General features: G+C 44.4%; 1 protein-coding gene across 1 annotated transcript in view; it reads right to left on the bottom strand.

Annotated features, from left to right (window-relative positions):
* The window catches only part of PHAF1 (phagophore assembly factor 1), a 31,321-nt gene extending 10,135 nt beyond the window's left edge, over positions 1–21,186 (bottom strand). Inside the window, exons 1-7 of the mRNA XM_040498343.1 lie at positions 21,093–21,186; positions 20,881–21,001; positions 12,621–12,703; positions 7,857–7,940; positions 3,303–3,346; positions 416–495; positions 47–141 (exon numbers count right to left, since the gene is read on the bottom strand). Of these exons, the coding sequence (XP_040354277.1) occupies positions 47–141; positions 416–495; positions 3,303–3,346; positions 7,857–7,940; positions 12,621–12,703; positions 20,881–20,944 (450 nt within the window). The 5' untranslated portion in view covers positions 20,945–21,001; positions 21,093–21,186. The remainder of the gene's footprint in view (positions 1–46; positions 142–415; positions 496–3,302; positions 3,347–7,856; positions 7,941–12,620; positions 12,704–20,880; positions 21,002–21,092) is intronic.
* Between the last annotated feature and the right edge of the window lie 2,170 nt (positions 21,187–23,356).

The following is a 23,356-nucleotide window of genomic DNA, read 5'->3' as shown; positions in this document are numbered from 1 at the left end:
CACCTGGGTACTGGGTGACAAATACTGTGGGAAGGGAAGGGCTAACCTCGTACTTGGGAGCCTCAGTCCACGAGTCTAACTGAAAAGAGAAAGACAGTCCTCTGAAGTTGAGGTGGAAGAGCTGCTCAGCGGAGTTGTACACTGTAAGAGTGGGGAGGAGAAAACGACATGGTTGAATGGTACCAGAGAGGAGAATACAAACTAGCCTGGTAACACCTTCCTTGTGCCTGATTCTTGAACTGACTTACTAGGGTGAAAACAAGAGGGAGAAGCTTTCCCTCTCACCCAAGTATCAACCCACAAATTCTACCAGAACCTGGCTTCCTGTAGGAAGGGGCACTAGGGCTGGGATGGTGCCACTTGCCAGGCTTATCATTATAGGCTGTGACAGAGGAAACAGATAGACTTGGCTTACCTCCAGGATGGGTCGCACCAAAAGACTGGTCAATCTGCTCAATGGTGGGAGCTATGGCCTGAGAGTTAAAATGCACTCCACTGAAAAACAAAGATGCTTTTCAGGTCACTGAAGATGGTGGCTGGAAGAGTTATTCTTAAAACACAGGCAGGTGAGCCTACAAGTATGTCAAAACACAAGTTTAATTAAAGAACTTTTTTTTTTTTAATGTTTATTTTTGAGACAGAGAGAGACAGAGCATGAATGGGGGAGGGTCAGAGAGAGACGGAGACACAGAATCCAAAACAGGCACAGGCTCCAGGCTCTGAGCTGTCAGCACAGAGCCCGACGCGGGGCTCGAACCCACAGACCACGAGATCACGACCTGAGCCGAAGTCGGACGCTCAACCGATGGAGCCACCCAGGCGCCCCTAATTAAAGAACTTTTAAGTGAAGGAAAATTAATGGGGTCAGAATAAATCAAGTCTCCTGAGACTGACATATTGAATTGATCCTCTAGGGCCTCCCAAGACACGTGTGGTCACCAGGCACAATTTAGAAGGAAATAAATTCAGTCTCAGCCCTATGGCATTTGGACTTGGATAAAGAGGGGCCCCAGGAAGAGAGAGTATGAATGTGTTTTCTCAGGATGCCTATTAGCAGTTTGGCTTGAAAAGGAACTTTCTTAAAAAGGGATGAACATCTTAAGAGAACAGTGTATAACCAAGCAAAGCAGCTTGCTTTCTTACTAGGCAGAAGAACCAGCCAGCACCCATGGACTAGGTGAACAGGTAGGTTGGGGGTGAGGGGCAGATCCCATGCAAAGAGGAAAAACCCAAGGGGCAGGGGCTTGGGAATGAAGAGCAACTCATGATTTCAGATGATGAGCATGTAAGGAGAATGCTTAAAGGTTAATTTAAAAATTAGTATAATTCATGGAACACCTCTTTTTTTAACCAGGCATGGTGACAAGTGCTTTGCCAGCAGTATCTCATGTCATCTTCCTAACCTAGTAGCCGCATACTGGCTTCATTTCTCTGATGGAAAAACAAGCCTAGAGAGGTTAAGTGACTTGCCCAAGGTCACAGAGGTAACAGAATGATGAACACAGGGCAGTCTAACCCAGAACCTCATGATTTTACCCACCATTAATTCTTGTTATTTATTTAATTTTACCTACCACCTTAAAAAAAAAAAACAAGTATGAGGTGGTATCTCATTGTAGTTTTTTTTTTTAATATAATTTATTGTCAAATTGGCTTACATACAACACCCAGGGCTCATCCCAACAAGTGCCCTCCTCAATGCCTATCACCCATTTCCCCCTCTCCCCAACCCCCACATCCACCCTCAGTTTGTTCTCTGTATTTGAGAGTCTCTTGTGGTTTGCCTCCCTCCCTCTGTTTGTAACTATTTTTTCCCCTTCCTTTCTCCCACGGACTTCTGTTAACTTTCTCAAGATCCACATATGAGTGAAAACATATGATATCTGTTCTTCTCTGACTTATTTCACTCAGCATAATCCCCTCCAGTTCCATCCACGTTACTACAAATGGCATGATTTCATTCTTTCTCATTGCCAAGTAGTATTCCATTGTATATATAAACGACATCTCCTTTATCCAGTCATCAGTCGATAGACATTTAGGCTCTTTCCATAATTTGGCTATTGTTGAAAGCACTGCTATAAACATTGGGGTACATATGCCCCTATGCATCAGCACTCCTGTATCCCTTGGGTAGTGCTATTGCTGGGTCAAAGGTACCTACCACTAACTCTTAAGAGGGAAAAGACAAAGAAAGGCTCCAACAAAATTAAAAGACAAAAAGAAATCTGCAAGGGGCCAGTACTATTACACATTTGCTTTATCCACTTCTCTATTGGCAAATGCTGCTTGAGCCAGCCCCAGGAATTGGACCCTTTCACGCCCTCACAAAGGGAAAGGGAAGCCCGTTAAGGAAGCTTACTAAACAGAGTATTCTAAATTTTTTTTTTTTCAACGTTTATTTATTTTTTGGGGGACAGAGAGAGACAGAGCATGAACGGGGGAGGGGCAGAGAGAGAGGGAGACACAGAATCGGAAACAGGCTCCAGGCTCTGAGCCATCAGCTCAGAGCCTGACGCGGGGCTCGAACTCACGGACTGCGAGATCGTGACCTGGCTGAAGTCGGACGCTTAACTGACTGCGCCACCCAGGCGCCCCTAAACAGAGTATTCTAGATGGTAGCACAGCACCTTGCCATAAAGGGTGCTCAAATATTAGTTCATGATATAGACCACCCCCATTTTCATTCTAAGAAGTAGATTTTGGGGCGCCTGGGTGGCTTAGTCGGTTGGGCATCCGGCTTCGGCTCAGGTCATGATCTTGTGGTAACGAGTTCGAGTCCTGCGTCAGGCTCTGTGCTGACCGCCTGGAGCCTGTTTCAGATTCTGTGTCTCCCTCTCTCTGACCCTCCCCCACCGTTCATGCTCTGTTTCTCTCTGTCTGAAAAATAAATAAACATTAAAAAAAAAAAAAACTTTTAAAAAAGAAGTAGATTTTGGCCTCCAAATAGAGGTCCCTTTGGCATTCCCTTTAGCATAGAGGCTTTGGGGTCAGACCTATTTGGGGAGGGCAGCTATGACCCAGAAGACAGTCACGTCACCACCTCTAAGCTGAGGTCCTGCTTTGCTGTAAGGATTAAATGAACTGACATATATGAGAAGTGTTTTACACAGAGCATGTTCTTAACACTTCCTTCTCTTCCTTGGGAAGCTAAGTAGGTTTGGAGGCTGCCTGAGGAAATCATGGTACCAGGTTGTAATCCTGGAACTGCTAGGAATGGGAATTCTTTATTAACTTAATGAGGGTAATAAAGTCCATCTGTACCAATCCTGTAACATAGAGCAACAGGGGAGAAAACTTACCAATATTTTAACTTTACTTTAGTCAAGTCATATACTTCAATCACCTAAAAGAAAAAAAATCAAATTTTAAGCATTGGTAATGCTCTGCAGTTGAAAGAGATGGATTAAAAAGACATTTATAGGGGTGCCTGAGAGGCTCAGTCAGTTGAGTGTCCGACTCTGGATTTTGGCTCAGGTCACAATCCCGGGGTCGTGGGACTGAGTCCCTCATCAGGCTCTGTGCTCGATGTGGAGCCTACTTGAGATTCACTCTCTCTATCCTCCTCTGCCCCTCTCCCCAACTCATGTACGGTATCTCTCTAAAATAACATTAAAAAAAAAAAAGAAAGAAAGAAAAGAAAAGACACTTATAGTGGGGCACCTGGCTGGCTCAGTTGATAGAATACACAACTCTTGATCTCGGGGTTGTGAGTTCTAGCTACTCATTGGGTGTAAAGATTACTTAAAAATAAAATCTTAATAAAAAAGACATTTATAGAATAGTGAAGAAAAAAAATCTATCATTAGCCAAAATTCTCCTGAAGCACTGCATATTACATTTTATTCTCATTTAAAATATGGAGGAAAAACTGATACCACACACACAGCATAACCTCTCCTTTCCCTTCATCCAGATTGTTGAACAGATGCCCATGGAGGCTGTGGGTCAAAGATCCTTTATCTAATCTACTGCTGGGTCATATAGAAGACTGTACATACAGTGGAAACCTCCACAGAAACAAATTCACATAGTATAAAGGTTAAAACTATGGACAAAACCTGGATACTGAGCCCCCTTCCTGCTATTGCACACTTTGCTGCATTAAAAAGACCCCAGACCCAGTCACTTTCAAAATCAGCTTTAAAATACTGTGGTTTACAAAACAAAAAAGGTGGGGGGAGGTCTATCCTGCTAGAAAACAAGTCATATTAGTTTAGGACAAGTGTGACAATATTCAAATATGTATACATATCTCTATTGAAGGGTACCTGGAGAACATCAGTGCCCTTGTGTAGTTTCAAGGGGTTCAGCCTTTAATTAAATGCCAAGAACTCAGGGCAAAGACAAAGGTATTGCTAAAACACTCAGCTACTAGTGGTGCCAAATAATGAGCACTATGAAGTCTTCTACGCAAGAAACATGGCTGGCCAAGGCCTGAAGAACCAGCTACTACCCTCCAGTCGGGAGTTCTGGACCTTACTGTAGAGGAACAAGCAGAGCTGGTTCAGTGTCTGTTTGCCCTGACAATATGGGCCTCATCCTAGAAGGAGCTGTGGGGCCCTGCATGCAGAAGCATCTGGAACTACCAAAGAAAATGAGACATATTAGTTTACTCTTGGCCAGACCTTATCTCTAACTTTGTTTAGTGGTCATAACACTGAACCACAAGTTGGGCACCTCTGAATTATAATGCAGCTCTTCTAATCCTACTTGCTAAGAGTAACTCCCTCTGCTGGGCAGACACAGCACTTCAATCAACTCTTTCCTATACTATTTGTGTATGCCATTCACCAGTACCACACTAAGTTAAGCCCTTTTTAAGGTCTGGCTCATTAGTTTGCACAGGAAAGGTACTCAAAACATCAGACAAGTCTGACTGTTACGAAGTCAGCTAAGGGCAATGTGAAACTAGAAAACATGAAAGAGGTGCCAAGAGAGGTCATTAAAGGAAGAACAGGGGAACAGCTGTGATTCATAATAAGATACTCAGTGTCCCTTCAGAAAGCTCCGGCATGGCAGTATATCATGCCAAACTGGTATATCATTTCACCAAGGCCAGGGCCCCATGCTGGCAGAGCCTCACCCTTTAGCCAGAAGCCATGCTTGTATAGCAGGAACAGGCACTCTGCCTCCCTTATTGCCACCCCTACAGCTGGCCAATGACCACCCAAGGGCTTCCCACCACTCACCCTGTGGTGGTGGGACTCCAGGATGTTCCTTCTGTGTTGCTGTCACCCACCTGCCAATAACCCCGACCAACATTTATGGGTGTTTCAACCCTGCCTGCCTAATGGAAAACAATGGACCAGAGTTAACCACAGGGCATATGTAGGATGGCACTTGTGGCAAGAGACCCAGAGTACCAACCATCTTGGAGTCCTTCATGTCACCAGGAGAATCAACAAGCAGATCTGGCCCATGGAGCTTGCTGGGCCACAGGGACAAGCAGCTGGGGAAGTCTGAACTTCATGATTTACCACCCACTGGGCTGGAAAAGACCTTGATTTCCCCAGAGGAGAAGCCATGGCAGCAGCCAAGATAGGAAAGGAAAAGACATGTAGCTGTGAAGGTTGAAATTTGTGAAGCCTCATTCTGTAGGGCTTTCTCATAGGCAGGGAGTGAGGGGATGAGGAAACTGCAGGAGACAGCATCAGGGAAAAGTGGATTCTTTTTATTTTTTTATGTTTCTTTATTTATTTTGAGAAAGAGTGCACAAGAAGGAGAGGGCAGAGAGAGAGAGGGAGAGAGAGAAAGAATGCCAAGCAGGCTCCGCGCTGCCAGGAAAGAACCCGACGCAGGGCTCGAAGTCATGTAAGACCACGACCTGAGCTGAAATCAAGAGTCAGACACTTAACCGACTGAGACACCCAGGCACCCTGAGAAGAGTATTCTTAAGTGCTTGGATGGAGGGGCAGGCACATGGGTCAGGTCAAACCTGATGCTGACCAAGGGCACCTGAGAATCACTTCCTCAGTTTCCAGAGGTTCCAGCAGGGTCCCAGCCCCTCCTCTTCATAGGGACCCCACAGAAAGCAGAAGAGAAGGTTCTAATTACTTCCTTTCTCATTCAAATTGTACTTCTCATTCTTCACATTTCTCCAGAGTGTGCTCACACAATTTTCTTCAGTTTTTATCACATTTATTTCCCATATACATCAACAGAAGCTAAGTCATTTCTACTCCCAGTGGCTATCACACACTGGTAATTCAGGGTTAAAAGCTTGGCAGACCACTCATCCTCTGTCCTTCCTTTGTCTCACTGGGAAACAGTACAGCTCACAGGCTTGTTAAGTTGGGAAATGCACGGGAAGCATTCAGCGATGCGCCTAATCTGTACCAAGTACTCACTTAATATTTTATACTGTCCTCATCATGCTGTGATTCTATGATGGGCTGCCTAGCCATCCCCTTTTGCTGTCCATGTAGGTTATTTCCAGCTTTTCATTACTATGAAAAGCCCTGCTATACGTATCTGTCAACATTACCTTCCTTATAATCTTCTGGGGTTATGTCTCCTAAAGTGGACTTACCTAGCTAAAACAAATAACTCTTTGTAAAGGTGTTTCCAGATTAATTTTCCCTGATTTGTAATGAAGCCACACTGATGATCATTCTCTCCCTTTTCTCACTGTGAAACTTCTGGTCAGTGAAGACAGGATGACTGAGTCCACAAGGAGAGGCAAGGTAACTATGGGGCTAAGAATGTTCACATTTGCTTTTGAAAAACCATCACAGGGGCGCCTGGGTGGCTTGGTCAGTTAAGCGTCTGACTTCGGCTCAGGTCATGATCTCACGGTCCGGGAGTTCGAGCCCCGCGTCGGGCTCTGTGCTGACAGCTCAGAGCCTGGAGCCTGCTTCAGATTCTGTGTCTCCCTCTCTCTCTGCCCCTCCCCTGTTCATGCTCTGTCTCTCTCTGTCTCAAAAATAAATAAACGTTAAAAAAAAAATTAAAAAAAAAAAAAAAAAGAAAAACCATTATAAATGAAGAATTCCCATTCTATGTACAGATTCCTTTTCCATGTTCTATCTTGTCTTCTTAGGAGCTCACTTGTGATGGGATGATGAGAACTAGGAAGTACCCAAGTCTTTTGGAAAGGTTACTCCATAACCTAACCAGGATAAGCACTCTGGTATGCCAATGCCCAGAGCCACATTCAACCTTGTGACTCTGAAGCATGAGTCTGGTGTCACATGACTAATCTGTGAAGCCCAGGCATTTGTAAATAGTGTATTAAAAACATCCTGGAGTGAAAGAGGTGTTAGTAAATTGCACTTGAACTTAAGACAACCCTATACACCATCAAGTTGTTTGTTTACATATCCTCAATGGGGTTAAAGAATCAATTCATCACTGGTGGTGTTAAGCTGTAAATTCCAGCATTTTAGGAAGAACAGTTGCGTTTTTCACCTTCCAAGTCATACTGCTTGACCTAAGAATGAAGTAAAGCAAGATACAAAAACCTGACTAAATTTCTTTTGATCCTATTCTGCAGTTAGGCCCCATTTTTAGTACACCTGTTAAGATCTGGGATAATTTGTGCCAATAGTTAGCTCTTCTCTTGCTTTCCTTAAGTTGAATGACTTAGAATCCCCCTCCCCATAGTATTCCCCAAAGCTTTTAACACTCTTTCCCCTCCACCTCTGCAGCCTATGATTGGAGTCCCTCCCAGCCACTTTCCAACCACCCCATCCCAAGCTTCCCTCTTTTTAGAGGAACAGGCACAGCTTCCAGTCCCCAGTACTGTGGTACACCGAATCACAGGAGTCTACCCCCACTTATGAGTTTCAGAAACATCTCACAATAGTACGTAGTAATCAGCCTGACATGAAACTTTAGTTGTCATTCACAGTTACCTTAAGCCTCTGATTGAAAGCATCAAACAGCAGTTTGATCCCGTCCTGAGTCAGGTTAAGGATGAGGTCATGGCTTAGAGGAGACTGCAAAACAAAAATAAAACACTCAACAACTTACTCAACAGCACCTACCAAAAATTCACAAGTCTAAATGCAATGTACAGAGAATATGTAAGTGCAGACAGCCCCTCCCTGGCCCAACTAACAAACTGTTGTGTGAATGCAGTGTCTGCTACTTCCAGCCTGAAGCTGCTGCTTCCTAACACTGGCTGAAAAGAGACTCCTTCTTCTAGGCTTTGAGAAATAATACCTGGGGGAAAGGGCCAAAATTATGTGAGTATGTAGGCCATTTTCTTTTGAGGGTCAGGGTCCACATCTACAGCATGGGTTTCCCTGTCAAACCTAGAGAGCAGTCAATGAGGAACGCAGGCCATGTAAAAAGGTCTAGTCAGGACCCAAACTTGGCAGGTAATGTTCAATGCATGTCAGCTAAACCTATGTCCATTTGTTCCCAAGGTTGTCTGTACCATCTACAGAAAACATATCCTATACTTTGACTGCTTCAGGCCATATTCCAGGACAAAGAAATACTTTGTGATGTTTATGTATGATACTCTTATTCCTTCCTTCCTTCCCCTCACCATCCCATATCACATGTGCTTCCTTCTGTAAAGCCCAAATCTAAGATCTAAGGAGTCGTATTTCTACATTTGCCCCTTCTAAGTCCTGGGGGGAAGGGAGCAGCAGCACAAAGCAGTGAACAGAGCTGGGCTTGGGTACGGGTGAGCTGGTGACCCTAACTGACTCTCAAAACTTCTCTGAGCTGTAGTTTCTTCATGGGAATACCATCATCTCTTCCCTCTAGGGTTGTTGTGGGAACGGAGATAGTAGGTCTATATAGTAAGGTAGAAGGCACCAAGCATAGCACTGAGCATACAACACTGTTTCGTCACATCTGTCTCACTTGCCTGCTTCTGTTCCAGTGCAATCAATTCAAGGACTCGACATCTGAAGACACTCCACAGCCCTAAACCAAGCTGCCCCGCAGAAGAAAAACACCAACATCCAAAACCCTGCCACTCCTTGAAACTGGCAGAAAGCTCTCAAATGTTTAGAGAAGTTTCTTTATAGAGCCTCCCAAGGCAGGCACAGTGAATCAAACAAGTGTGGCTGTCAGAGACAGAACTGTAGGCTGGAAGGCCAGGTGCCATTGGTGTGGGCCTCAGTGGAAAAATTCTCTCCAGAGCCTTCTGGGATTAGCTAAGACTATCTCCTCCCTCCTACCCTACTGATCTTCACAAGGTAGCAGGCCTAGGAGGTACCACCATGCCTGGCAAACACTAGAAGAAAGAATGTTGTAATTTTCCAGTAGGTCTGTATGAATATCTAAAACCATCAGGTCTCAAGCAAGATAATAGAATGATGAACTCTGACCTTAGGTCACTTATTCTCAACCCAGAACACATTTCTAAGAGGGCTATTCCACAGCATTAAGCAGGATGAAGCAACCTTTTAGCATCCTTCAAGATCCTTGTTTGGAGTAGGAACAATGGGAGGATCGGAATTTTCTTACACTCTCCCAAGATCTGATCATTTTTCTCCCGGCACTGTTACAATTCAGGACATAACTAGATAATTTTCAAAAGCAAGTAAATTATCCTCACAATCAATATTTTACTAGTAAATCCTAAGTATCTCTGGAATCAAAATATACATGTACTATATGGTGTGTAAGCAGGCTCTTCCAGTGATCCCAGAATTACACAGTTCTCCATATGAAATAGTTTAGTAAAGCTGTCTGCTAGTCATTCATACTTTTCCCTCTAAGAAAGATGGGACCCACTTGATATGCACATTTAACCTCCAAGGTGTGATTTGCTAGAGATAAGAAGATATTTCTGAAACATTTAATGGGGCCAAACTATTCTTTGCACTTGATGGGAAGCAAGAAGACAAATGGGAAGAAATGGAAAGGAAGGCAGAAGAGGACAGGACCCACATTTAAGCACAATATTGGAGCTCTGAGAGACCATCTCCTCTTGATCCTCTTCAAAAGATTATTCTATTACAAGGAAACAATAACCACATTACAGAAGGAGAACCAGACTGGTTATTAACTTGTCAAAGGTTGCATAGCTAAAAAATGGGAAGAACAAGGATCTGAACCAAGAACTGGACTCAAAAATCCATGTTTTCCAACTGATTCCAGCTCCTTAGAAGACATCAGGGAAAATGAGCTTAATGCTAAAACTATTTGTACCCAAAGGTCGGGACAACAGACAACAAAAGTAGTGATGGAAGATATAAACTTCATTCTTAAAAATTTGTTTAAAAAGTTTAAAGCCGGGGCACCTGGGTGGCTCAGGTGGTTAAGCATCTGACTTCGGCTCAGGCCATGATCTTGCAGCTCCTGAATTTGAGCCCTACATTGGGCTCTGTGCTGACAGCTCAGAGCCTGGAGCCTGCTTCAGATTCTGTGTCTCCCTCTCTCTCTGCCCCTCCCCTGCTCTTGTTCTGTCTCTTTCTGTCTCAAAAATAAATAAAAAAAACATTAAAAAAAGAATTAAAGGGGCACCTGGGTGGCTCAGGTGGTTAAACGTCCAACTTCAGCTCAGGTCATGATCTCTTGGTTCATTGGTTCGAGCCCTACGTGGGGCTCTGTGCGGACAGAGCCTAGAGCCTACTTTGGATTCTGGGTGTCTCTCTCTCTGCCCCTCCCCCACTCATGCTCTCTTTCTCTTTAGAAAATAAATAAATAAACGTTAAAAAAAAATTAAGAGGCACCTGGGTGGCTCAGTCAGTTAAACATCCGACTTCGGCTCAGGTCATGATCTCATAGTTCATGAGTTCGAGCTCTGTGTTGGGCTTTACGCTGATGGCTCAGAGCCTGAAGCCTGCTTCAGAGTCTGTGTCTCCCTCTCTCTCTGCCCCTCCCCTTCTCATGCTCTGTCTCTCTCTCAAAAATAAACATTAAAAACACTTTTAAAAAAATTACAAGTTTAAAGCCTATGTTCAATTTTATCTACTCTTGGAGCACCCAAATCTGATTTAACTGAATGTGCAGGAAGCTAAAAGCTCAAGAAGCAAACCCATTATCCCTATTTTGATGGTTGCTAATTGTCATGAGTAATTCCCTCATGGTCTAACACTGAAAGTCAGAGTAGGTTAGGGATGATCTGAGTGCAACAAAGTGGAAAAGTCAACATTCTTCACTTTATAAATGAGGAAGTACTTTGGCACTGTGGCTCAAGGCACCTTTGTCCTACTCCTAGAAGTCCCTTGTTCCGTGTTAGGTACCACAAAAATATCCAAGAACTTGCTTGGAGATTATGCATTCCCTGTCTCATGAGGACTCTTCACATGGGAACTCTTTCAGTAGGCTGGCAGAGGGGTATTGCACTGCAGAAAGTAATGTCTGGACATAGATAAGAGGCTCAACTTTGACACTAGGCAAACTGGAAAGACTCACAGAAATCTCACCTTCTTCTAGTCCACAACATTTTTCATGTCGAAAATAAACAGTCATGGGGCGCCTGGGTGGCGCAGTCAGTTAAGCGTCCGACTTCAGCCAGGTCATGATCTCGCGGTCTGTGAGTTTGAGCCCCGCATCGGGCTCTGGGCTGATGGCTCAGAGCCTGGAGCCTGTTTCCGATTCTGTGTCTCCCTCTCTCTCTGCCCCTCCCCCGTTCATGCTCTGTCTCTCTCTGTCCCAAAAATAAATAAACGTTGAAAAAAAAAATTCTTTTTAAAAAAAGAAAATAAACAGTCATTTGCTTTAGGATTTGAAACTAAATGGGACAAATGGAACTAAAATAATCAAAATGGTACTTATAAGGTATCAGAAAAGACAGTGAGAACATCCTGTAGCCTAGATAGGCTCAAAACTATTCCCTGAGGTTTGTGACACATAGGACACCATAAAAGTTGCTACACACAGCAACACATGGTCTGTGTCACAAAAGAATCATAGATTTCAGAGTTCAGTAGAAGGGAGATTGCATTTTTAAAGAGACAAGAAGCATCTTATTTCTAAAAGCCCATAATAAAATAGTCCCCAACTCTGCTTATAAAACCAAATACAAAAAATCCTGATGTTCAGAAAGTTCTCTAGTGCTAACGTATACACTCTTTCTGGAAACAGAAAAGTTCTTTGTAAGCACATGCAACATTATATTATAGGTGTTAATTCCTGGCACAACTGACCAACATTTAATAGAGACCACCATAAGTCAGATTAAAAAAAAAAAAAAAAGAGTAAAATATGTCCATTAATTTGGAGCCAATATTTTGATATATGATCTTATGTATCAGTTCATTCTCACCAAAGGAATGAGCTACACCTGTTTCTTTTCAAGTCTGGAGTGCTCTGCACTGCAACAACTCTGAACAGAAATGAAAGCAATCAACAAAGGCAGAAAAGACCATTTTAAACACAAAAGTAGAAGAGGCAAGCACTCTAGAAGACAAGATAGTCCCTGAGGTGACCTCCCACTGAAATGTCCCTGTCTAAGGATCAGCTAAGTCAAACACATCAAAAAACAAGTTCAGTTATTATTGCCTTTCCAAACCTGACAGCACTACATTATCAAGACCAAAAGTTTCAGAGTCAAAATGTACTTGGTAACTGACCAGTGCTGGAGATTCTCCCATTCAAACACACTGACCCAGCAATTCCTGCCAGTCTGCCTCTCCCAGAGCATCAACCTCTGGAGTGACTCAACGATTAGGAATGCTACTTCAGTAAACAAATCAGCTACCACTCACCTGTTCACTGTAGAGAACCTGGACATTTTTGATGATGCGACAGTGCTTCTGAAGAATGGCTACTGCTTGAGCCAGAGGCATTCCTGAAATAAAGCAAGAACAACTGTGTGGTTACCTGGGCTATCCATTTACTGACATTTATCTTTGTACTAGACATTAGACCCTGCAGTAAAACCTGGGGTGGGAACAGGGGCCATTAAGGTCTACAAACATATGAGTAAATAAAAGTTTAGTAAGCAGCAAAAGCTAGAATAAAGTCAGCAGCAAGTACTAAGGGAACAGTTGGGTTGTATAAGGGAAGGGAGTGAATACACAAAAAAGATTTCTGGAAATGGGAACTACTATGCTGATCCCAAGCAGAAAAGGGGCTCAGAGAAGGCAAAGTCAGCATGAACCAAAAAACAGTGAGAAAAGCACTGACTGCATGACTCTGGATATGGAGACCAAGGTTCTGGTTCTCACTCTTCTGTGAATTACATATAACCTAGGGCAGGTTCCTTCCTCTCTTTCCTTCTGGCATGTCTCCTCATCTCTCAAATGAGACTCTGCAGGAGCACATGACTTGTAAGAGCTCATTAAAAAATTTTTTTTGTTTATTGAGAAGAGAGAGAGCGAGAATTCTAAGCAGGCTCTGCACTGTCAGCACAGAATCCAATGCAGGGCTCAATCTCACAAACTGTGAGATCATGACCTGAGCTAAAACCAAGAGTCAGGCGCTTTACCGACTGAACCATCCAGGTGCCCCTGGATGTGTGATTTTTAACTTTTTATTTCTAAAATAATTAATTTTTTAATGTTTATTTTTAAGAGAGACAGAGAGAGAGAGAGAGAGAGAGAGAGAGAGAGAGAGGGAGGGAGGGAGGGAGGGAGTTTGGGAGAATGGGGGAGGAGCAGAGAGAGGGAGACACATAATCCAAAGCAGACTCCAGGCTCTGAGCTGTCCGCACACAGCCCAATGCGGGGCTCCAACTCATGGACTGCGAGATCATGACCTGAGCTGAAGTCAGACACCTAAGCGACTGAGCCACCCAGGTGCCCCAATTTACTTTTATTTAACTTTTTAAATGAGCCCTTAGAGGGGCACCTGGGTGGCTCAGTTGGTTAACTGTCTAACTCTTGGTTTTGGCTCAGGTCATGATCCCAAGGTTCATGAGACTGAGGCTGCTTCCAGCTCTGCAGGCTCCTGCTTAGGATTCTCTCCCTCTCTTCTCTGCCCCTCACCTGCTCACTTTCTCTGTCTCTCAAAATAAATAAATAAACTTAAAACATCAAATCTACCAGAATTCATTTTACTAAAGATTTCACTGGATCCTTACTTATCAACCCACAAATCCTCTAAATCTTAATACCTGATTGTTGAACTCATGGCCCATTGTAAACAAATTTATATATGCACCCAGTTTAAGAAATCCAAATGCCAACAATATCTCTAAGATCCCAGGACTCCTAGGGAATACCAAAAAGTATGTTTTCAGAGTCCATTATATTTCAAACAAGAAAAAACTCAAAGAGAGACAATCCAAAACAAAGTCTCAGACAAAATCCAAAGACTCACAGCTTTCTGAATCCAAGGACAGTATGTGCTATTCACCATTCTCTGGATCCCCAGTACCCAGTACAGGGCTGACCACACAGTGGCTGTTGAATAAATATTTATTCAGCAGAGCTGAAGGATTATGGAGTAGGTAATAAGAGAAAGGGAGAAAGAGGGAGCACCATATGACCTCAGGGAAGCACACAGTGGCTTACACTCAAGATCAGTTTACCTCTGATCTTCGGACAGATGTGCAGAAAAGAGCTTGCATACAAAGAAAAAGAAGGTTATAAAAATGCATGGTCTATCTACATTTAAACAATGATCTAACCTTGCCTTCATTTGATGGTCCATTCTATAATTTGAAGAAAGTTGGAGGACACCACACCTTAACACAGGCTCTTTCCAGCCTTCGGTAACAGGGCTTGATACATAGTAGAAGCTTAATAAATGTTTGTTGAGAATATGAACAAGTTGGATGCATCACTCAGCTTTGCCATTCCTGAAATGGAGAAGCATCTATACTCTCCCAGAAGGAATGGGCAAACATCCATGTGGAGAAGACAGATAAGCTTGGTTATGTGCTGAGAAACAGAAGGCCACATGGTTTCTCTCACCTACATAGCACAAATCAGTTTCTCAAGAGAGGATTCTTCTCAAGAGAAGGCCACATGGTTTCTCTCACCTACATAGCACAAATCAGTTTCTCAAGAGAGGATTCTTCTCCACCTAACTACATCAAATCCCTGGCCTTGTAATCTTCGGATCCTCAGGTCTTGAGTCACGTGGGGAGAAACCCCATCTGGAGGAGACAAAGCATCTACAATGACCAGTTGTCACACAGCTGCTGATAAAGGAAGGCTACAAAAGGCCTCTAAAGGGAACCAAACATATGTATGACAAAGACACTAGAGCACTGTCCAGTCCGAACAGAATTACCTAGACCCAAAAAAGGGTATGGAGTGTATGTCAGCTTTCTAAACTGTATACATCCTATGTATTATAGATCTCATCATTTGTCTGCTTACAACCCTTCAATGATTTCCCAATACGGGGTTATAAAACCCAAACAGCATGTCACCACCTAAAGTCCCTGAATATTCTCAATCTTATCTACCTCCATCTTTCTTTCCACTGCTCATCATGCCTCCCTTTGTTCCCAGCACACTTGTTAAGCTCTTTGCTAACTTAGGCCTCTGTGCTAGCTCAGATTCTGCTGGAATGTCCTTTCCATGGTTGGTTCCTTCTCATTCTTCAGGTCTTGACTCACATCTCACTTCCCCAACTGCCTTATCTAATGAAGCCTCCCATCCTATTTATCTATTTTTTTTTTAATTTTTAATGTTTATTTAATTTTGAGACAGAGAGAGAGACAGAGTGTGAGCAGGGGAGGGGCAGAAAGAGAGGGAGACATAGAACTCAAAGCAGGCTCTAGGCTCCGCACCGTCAGCACAGAGCACAACGTGGGGCTTGAACACACAAACCAGATCATGACCTGAACAGAAGTTAGATGCTCAACCAACTGAGCCACCCAGATGCCCCCTGTTTATTTCTGTTAGTCTCCCCTATACCTTGAGGATAGAAACACTGCCTGTATTACTCACTGCCATACACCTAGCACCCAATCACCATGCCTGGCACAACAGTAGGTGGTCCTACATATCTGCTGAACTCTAAGTGAAAAAAAGCTATTATAAGACATGTAGGTCCTGTACCATAGACCCTGGTGACCACTCTCTCACTCTGAGCACCCTCATTTTGTCTCTACTAACACCATTCTTTCTTGCTGTTCCTCTAACGTCCCCAGATCTCTATGATGGGCAATGTTTCCTTCTGCCCATCCTTCATACACTCATCCAATCAACCACCTAGTTTCTGATTCATATCTTATTCTGCTTTCTATATATCTATATATCTACATAGATATCTACAGGCAAATAGGGTCACCTGGGTGGCTCAGTTGGTTAAGCATTTGACTTCGGCTCTTGTCATGATCTTACGGTTCCTGAGTCTGAGGCTGCATCGGGCTCTGTGGTGACAGCTCAGAGCCTGAAGCCTGCTTCAGATTCAGTGTCTCCCTCTCTCTCTGCCCCTTCCCTGCTTGTGTGCTCTCTCTCTCTCTCAAAAATAAACATTAAAAAAAAAAAAAGGCAAATAAAAAGTTAACAGATTAAAAGAGACTTTTTCACCTTCTTTTCAATCTGAGTTCTCCTCTGTATTCTGGGTCTCCATACCTCTAACATCTACCCAGTCACTCAAGCCAGAAACCTCTAGATTCCTTCTCCTTCTCCACCTCCCCAAATCTAGCCTTTCTTCCTAAACCTGTGTCTGCAACACACTTCACTAATAGATACCCTCTTTTCCAGTGGACCCAAAAGCTCCTTGATAGTGTCCCAGGCAGCTATCACGAGAAAGAATTGGGAATTTGGAGAACCCATTTTCTTCTTCCACCAGTACATCTACACTCTCATTATAATACCAAACTGCTTATAGTTCCCTACACACACTATCTTTCCCAGTGTTTTGTTTTGAATTTGACTGTAAGATTTACGTTTATGGAGACACCGTAGAAGAGAAATCTGGTGGTAGAATTTCCTATTTAAAAAAAAAAAATTTTTTTTTAATCTTTATTTTTGAGAGAGAGAGAGAGAGAGAGAGAGAGAGAGAGAGAGAGAGAGATACAGAGTGCAAGTGGGGGAGAAGCAGACAGAGAGGGAGACACAGAATCCAAAGGAGGCTCCAGGCTCTGAGCTGTCCGCACAGAGCCCGACGTGGGGCTTGAACTCACCAACTGTGAGATCATGACCCGAGCCAAAGTTGGACGCTCAGTCGGTTGAGCCACCCAGGCGCCCCTAGAATTTCCTACTTTTAAGTTTGTTTGTTTGTTTGTTTACTGAAAGACAGAGGAGAGAGAGCGTGTGCGTGCAAGTGGGAGAGGGGCAGAGAGAGAGGGAAAGAGAGAGAATCCCAGGCAGGCTCTGTACTGCCAGTGCAGAGCCCGATATGGGGCTTGAACTCAAAAACGATGAGATCATGGGGCACCTGGGTGGTTCAGTCGGTTGGGTCATGTTCTCATAGCTAGTGAGCTCAAGTCCCACATCAGGCTTTGTGCTTACAGCTCAGAGCCTAGAGCCTGCTTCGGATTCTGTGTCTCCCTCTTTCTCTCCCTCTCCCCTGCTCATGCTCTCTGTCTCCTTCAAAAATAAATAAACATTTAAAAAAATAAAAAACAGGGGCGCCTGGGTGGCGCAGTCGGTTAAGCGTCCGACTTCAGCCAGGTCACGATCTCGCGGTCCATGAGTTCGAGCCCCGCGTCGGGCTCTGGGCTGACTGCTCAGAGCCTGGAGCCTGTTTCCGATTCTGTGTCTCCCTCTCTCTCTGCCCCTCCCCCGTTCATGCTCTGTCTCTCTCTGTCCCAAAAATAAATAAAAAACGTTGAAAAAAAATTAAAAAAAAAAAATAAAAAAATAAAAAACAAAAACAAAAATAAAAAAACAAACCATGAAAGCATGACCTGAGCCAAAGTCAGCCACTTAACCGACTGAGCCACCCAGGTGCCCCATGGCAGATTTCTGATAGGGCTTTCCTGGTGCTCACTGGCTCCAGGAATGATATTGATTTCTGTAGTTTGATAGGAAGCCCTCCCTGAATCCCGTCAGGTCAAGTCCCTTCTCCCCTTCCAAAGCACCCTACATGACCTCTCCCTCATTTTAATAAAATGAACTATTTCTTTATCCCTTAACCCACATGAGACTAACTTCTTCAGGGCACAGGAGCATTTCTTATTCAACTTTTGATGTTAGTAAGCAGAGTCCGCAGGGGTACATATGTTGCCTTCAACAGAGAAAGCCTTCAGTCTCTCTAGAACAATTTAGAGATATGCTTCCACACCAATACATTCTCCAAGTCTTACTGAAAACATTTCAAGTTTGCACTGCCTTTACTTCACCATTAGTCAAGCCATCAGTGGCATTACCAGAGAGTCCTCTTTGCCTAGGTTTGCCTTTCCCTATGTTGTTGGCATTTCCCTAATCTCCCAACATTACACAAAGGCCAGGAAGGCAGCCAAGAAGCTGGATGCAGATCCCCACTGTGATGCCAGGCAGATGATGGCAAGGGCTTGATGCATCTGCATTTGCAGAGATTCCAAAAAGAAACCTAGAGACAAAGCTGAGCCTATCCTTAGAAGGGCAGAGTGGTGGGAAGCAGGGAATCCCTGTTCAGCTACCTACTTTTCATCATCTCTACCTTTCTGAGCCTGCTCCTCATCTGGGAAATGAAGATTACCTTACAGGGCTGTGGTAACTTTAGTTAAGCACTGCCTGGTTCTCTAGGAATGTAATTCTAAAGCATAGATCCACCTTAGACCTACCTCTACCTATCAGCCACAACAGCAGCTTAGATGTGTTGAGGGCTGGGAAGAAGACTGAGAGAGAGAAAAATCTTTTTTTTTTTTTTTAAGCTTGAGGAAGTTAAAAATGACCATCATCTCTCAGGCAGACATGATTTAAAAATGTGGATTTTTAAGATCCACAAAAGAATCATCAAGGCCAAGCTGCCTCTATGAGGTTTCCCTCAAAGTTCAATTCTGGGCCCACCGTACAGAAATGCTGTTTTTGGGGTACCTGGGTGGCTCAGTCAGTTAAGTGTCTGACTCTTTTTTTTTTTTTTTTAATTTTTTTTTTCAACGTTTATTTATTTTTGGGACAGAGAGAGACAGAGCATGAATGGGCGAGGGGCAGAGAGAGAGGGAGACACAGAATCGGAAACAGGCTCCAGGCTCTGAGCCATCAGCCCAGAGCCCGACGCGGGGCTCAAACTCATGGACCGCGAGATCGTGACCTGGCTGAAGTCGGACGCTTAACTGACTGCGCCACCCAGGCGCCCCAAGTGTCTGACTCTTGATTTCAGCTCAGGTCGTGATCTCACAATTCACGACATCGAGCCCAGTGCTGGGCTCTGTGCTGACAGCACAGAGCCTGCTTGGAATTCTCCCTCTCTTCTCTCTCTGCCCCTTCCCCCACTCGTCTGAGCACTCTCTCTCTCTCAAAATAAATAAATAAACATTAAAAAAAAAAAGAAAGAAATTCTCTTCTCACTGTTGTTATTTAGACAATTTGAAAGAACTACACTAACCCTTGATTTCTGGGAACTGGCAAAGTTAGGACTAAGGGTTAAGGTATCTAAATAGTTGACAGAAGAAACTTTGCCCTTCCACCCAGCTTTTTTTTTTGAAATCCTGGCTTCAAATAATATCTTTATTTTACTTTGAGTAAACTCTGGCCCCAACATGGGGCTCGAACTCACAACTCCTGAGGTTAAGAGTTGCATGCTCTACTCATTGAGCCAACCAGGCACCCCTCAACTTTTGGCCAAGAGACTACCACAGAGATCCACAACCTAGTCACACCATCAAGTACAGTTTGAAGCTATGGTTGTGGTTCTCACTCTGCCCTGTGAAGTACTGGTATGAGAAGCTGTGAGGGAGGTTCTTTCTTAACTAGAAGCCAAACAGCAACAGCATGATGAATGGATCTGGAGGTAAATATATCACTGGCCTCCCAGTCAAATTCTTGGTGCTTCACAACAGGCCAGAGTGTTTCACACCAGCTAAAATTTGGGGAAGAACTCTGCAGGTGTGGTTTAAGTTATGAGAGAAGTTGGCTCCGACCACTCAATAAAACTGGCTCAAACCCAGAGGCTTGTAGTTCAGTTAGTTCTTGGAAACACTGAGCACAGTAGGGTCCTACCAGCATCTATCCTCCAGTTCCTCATTTATGCTATCTCCATAGATGAGTATTCCAGATTCAAGGATAAGCTATAGCCCAAAGGAGTAGGTGACTCAGCCCAGTAGCCCAAATTAGTGGGACAAAAGTTCAGATCTGCACAAACAGCACCAACACCTGGTCCACACCCCTTTTTCCTAGTGCTGGATAAGTGTAAACACACACTGGACTTACTGAATGCACATACTTCTACACATAAAGGCAGCGACGTTGGGGGTAGTTAAAACTGGCCCCAAACCCCTAAAATGGCCAAACTGCATTTTATACAAACTGAACGTTACTTTCCCTGAACTCTTATGTCATTCAACCTTCAACTCTCTCTGCTAAGGTCTGGGTTTAGGGTTAAATCACACATCGACCACATTAAAAACAAGAAACAAGTCACAATTTCCTTTAAGATACAAACTCTTCTCACCTCCCTTGACTAGATCCCTAACACGTGATTATGGGATCTAAGCCTAGGTTTCCCCTTCCGACAAGGCAACTCACAGCCCAGAAAAGCAAAGGGAGACAGACTACTGTGGCGTTTTAGAGTGTAACTTCTTAGCTATTAAGGGTGCAAAATAGAAACAGGAAAAACAAAAGTATGGACCTTCAGATCCCAAGGAGGCATACTTGAGGTAACTACGCACAGGGAAGGAGGGCCTGGCCTTGGGTAAGTGTTTGGGGCGTGTCCACCATTGTTATTATTACTACCTTACCACTGCCCCAGGAGGAGCCCTGCTGAGGCCTGAGGCGAGGCCATCTAGGCCAGGCTGAGCGACAGACTGGTGGGTCTGGCCGGTAGGAGCAGGTAAGTTAGTGCCTGGAGCCCAAAGAGCTGAGAGGACGGAAAAGACGAGGAGCCGCGGGCGCAGGGGAATAAGAGGCAGAGACCAGAGGCAGGAAGGGCCTGGAGAGAAGAAAGAAGCATAGTCCTGAGGTAGAACCCCACACTCACCCAGCGTGAATTCCCATTGCTCGTTTCCCAGAGAGCGCTCCGGCACCACCTCCAGATCCAGCATTGGTTCAGTTCGCCGGGCCGAGGCGGCCTCCCTGCAGCAACGCAGACGGGACCGAAACTGAGACAAAGCAGCGACTAACCCGCCGGCTCTGCCGGCGTGGCTCTCTACCTGCTCCTCGACCGCCGGCGGCACTAACCCAATACTACACCTCAGCTCAGCTCAGCTCAGCTCGGCTCACCGGCAGCAGCCTCGGCGGCAGGGGAAGCGGCGTTAGCCGGAGCGTCTGCGGCAAAACTGGCGTACCAGCCGTAAAGCGTGGCGGGGGCGGGGCTAAGGCAAGATTTCAATCGCGGGGTCGGGTGAAGGAGCCCAAGGCGGAGTCGCGCACGCGCAAAATGAAAGTCGCATAGTGGCGTGAGGGAGGCCAAACAGTACGACGCGGAAGGGTGGGTGCTTGCATAACGAGGGACCCCGTACTCCGTGAACCCCCACATCTGCACACCACACCATACACGTTTTACACGTCTGCACAAAGATGTGCACGCCACACAACACACAAATGTGACGTGGTTATACGACATCTGTCTGCTGTCTACACGTATGTCCTACTGATACTGGGCGCAAAAGGCGACTTCTGAGGGTGCAACGTCTGAGGCCCAGCGGGGAGGGAGGACACGGACTTCAAAGTGAGTGCGTAGTGTGCTTGAGTGTTTGGGTAGGGGCAGGGAGGTGGGGTAGAGGGTTGAGGGGGGAGGAGCTAGGCCAGACCTCCCATTGACCTAGTGCAGATGTACACAGCCTCCTGGGGCCGATATCCAGAGGTCGTTGGCAGCAGCTCAGAATCTAGCCAGAGCCAGCTTTGCCGTCAATGCTGTGTGGTCTTGACAAAACCTCTGGTGCCCTTTTTGCTTCATTCTCCTCATCTATAGGTCGGAGGAGGGGCTCCTCTAGCCTGTTGAACCTGAGCTTTTGGTCCATGACCTGGGGCACTCAAAAACTACAAGGCAATCACGACCTCTTGTAAAGCTAAATCTTCATGGAAGCAGACTCTGGATTGTCACAACCACCCTGAGATGTCAGATTATACCTCACTTTACAAGCGAAAAAAATGAGGCACAGAGAAGTCAATGGCCTTGTGATGCTAGGCGGTAGAACCTGAGTTCTTTACATTACACTGCCCTTCGAGGAAGAATTTTAGCAGAGTAGAGAATGACATGCTAAATTCTCAAACTGGCTTGGTAGGAATGTAACTTGGGAGGCTCCATCAAAACTTGAAGTCACTGCTGCTGGCATTAAAACAACACGGAGAAGGATGTCCATTGCAGCATCATATGCCAAAACAATATAACTGAGTCATTGAGATGTACATCAGTAGGGAAGTGGCTAACTAAACTGTGATATAAATATATATATACACACATATATATATATACACACACATATATATATACATATATATGTGTGTATATATATATAAAAGAATGCGTTTAAAATTCAGAAGTATGTTATATCCCTGTATGCTGACTTAGAAGGAGCTGTAAGAGAAAAAAGGCAGGTGTAAACTGTATAGTATGTAAAAACAAATAAAAGAAACATTGGTCATACCAAAAAGAACATTCCTGGAAAGATAAACAAAAATTATCAATAATACCTAATACAGGGAGAGGCTCAGGGTTAAGGGGGACATTTACTTCTTACCATGCATGGCAAACATTAAAGATGTATATAGGCTATGAGGCACCTTGGTGGCTCGATTAAGTGTCTGACTCTTAATTTTGGCTCAGGCCATGCTCTCACAGTTTGTGAGCTCGGGCCCAGACTATGGGCTGATGGCATGGAGCCTGCTTGGGATTCTCTGCTCCTCCCCAGCTCTCTCTCTCAAAATAAATAACTTTTTTAAAAAAAAGATGTAGATAGTTTATATGTGGATAGGATACGTTTAGGAAAGGTTAGTTGGGTGGCTGGCCTAGAATAGCATGGGAATAGACCTAGAAAAAACTTCTGGCATTGGTGAGGATTAATCTTAGTCAATCTAAAATGTTTGAATTGAAATAAAATCCAACCTAAGATTTGTTCTTATATTAAAAAACTACTTGGAGGGATTTACTTTTGGTGAACAAAGAGGGGTGGGGCAGGTCGTGAGGGGTGTGGGAAAGACAGAGGCAGAGAAAGCCACATGGATGACAACATGAAAAAGATTTTTAGTCTGGAAAATCCAACTTACAGGAAGAACAAGGGCAGGGAAGCCCCTAAGAAATTTCCTATCGGGGTGATAGGCAGATACGTTTCTGTGAACAATGTCAGTCAACAACAAATGATTATCTTTGCTCATTGTGTTATCCCCAAACCTTTGGCTTAAGTGCGATCTACCTAGGTTTTTGTCAGGGGTGGGAGTGACAGTTCTGGGATGGTGATCTGGGAGGAGGCCATTGTTCAGAGCCTGGTACACGGCTCGGAAGTATGAGGGGCCTC

Source organism: Herpailurus yagouaroundi, unplaced genomic scaffold, assembly GCF_014898765.1.
Source record: "Herpailurus yagouaroundi ecotype Mexico unplaced genomic scaffold, PumYag 190, whole genome shotgun sequence".
NCBI lineage: Eukaryota > Metazoa > Chordata > Mammalia > Carnivora > Felidae > Herpailurus > Herpailurus yagouaroundi.
Note: the sequence above shows the minus strand (reverse complement) of the source record. Positions and strands in the feature narration are given on the sequence as shown.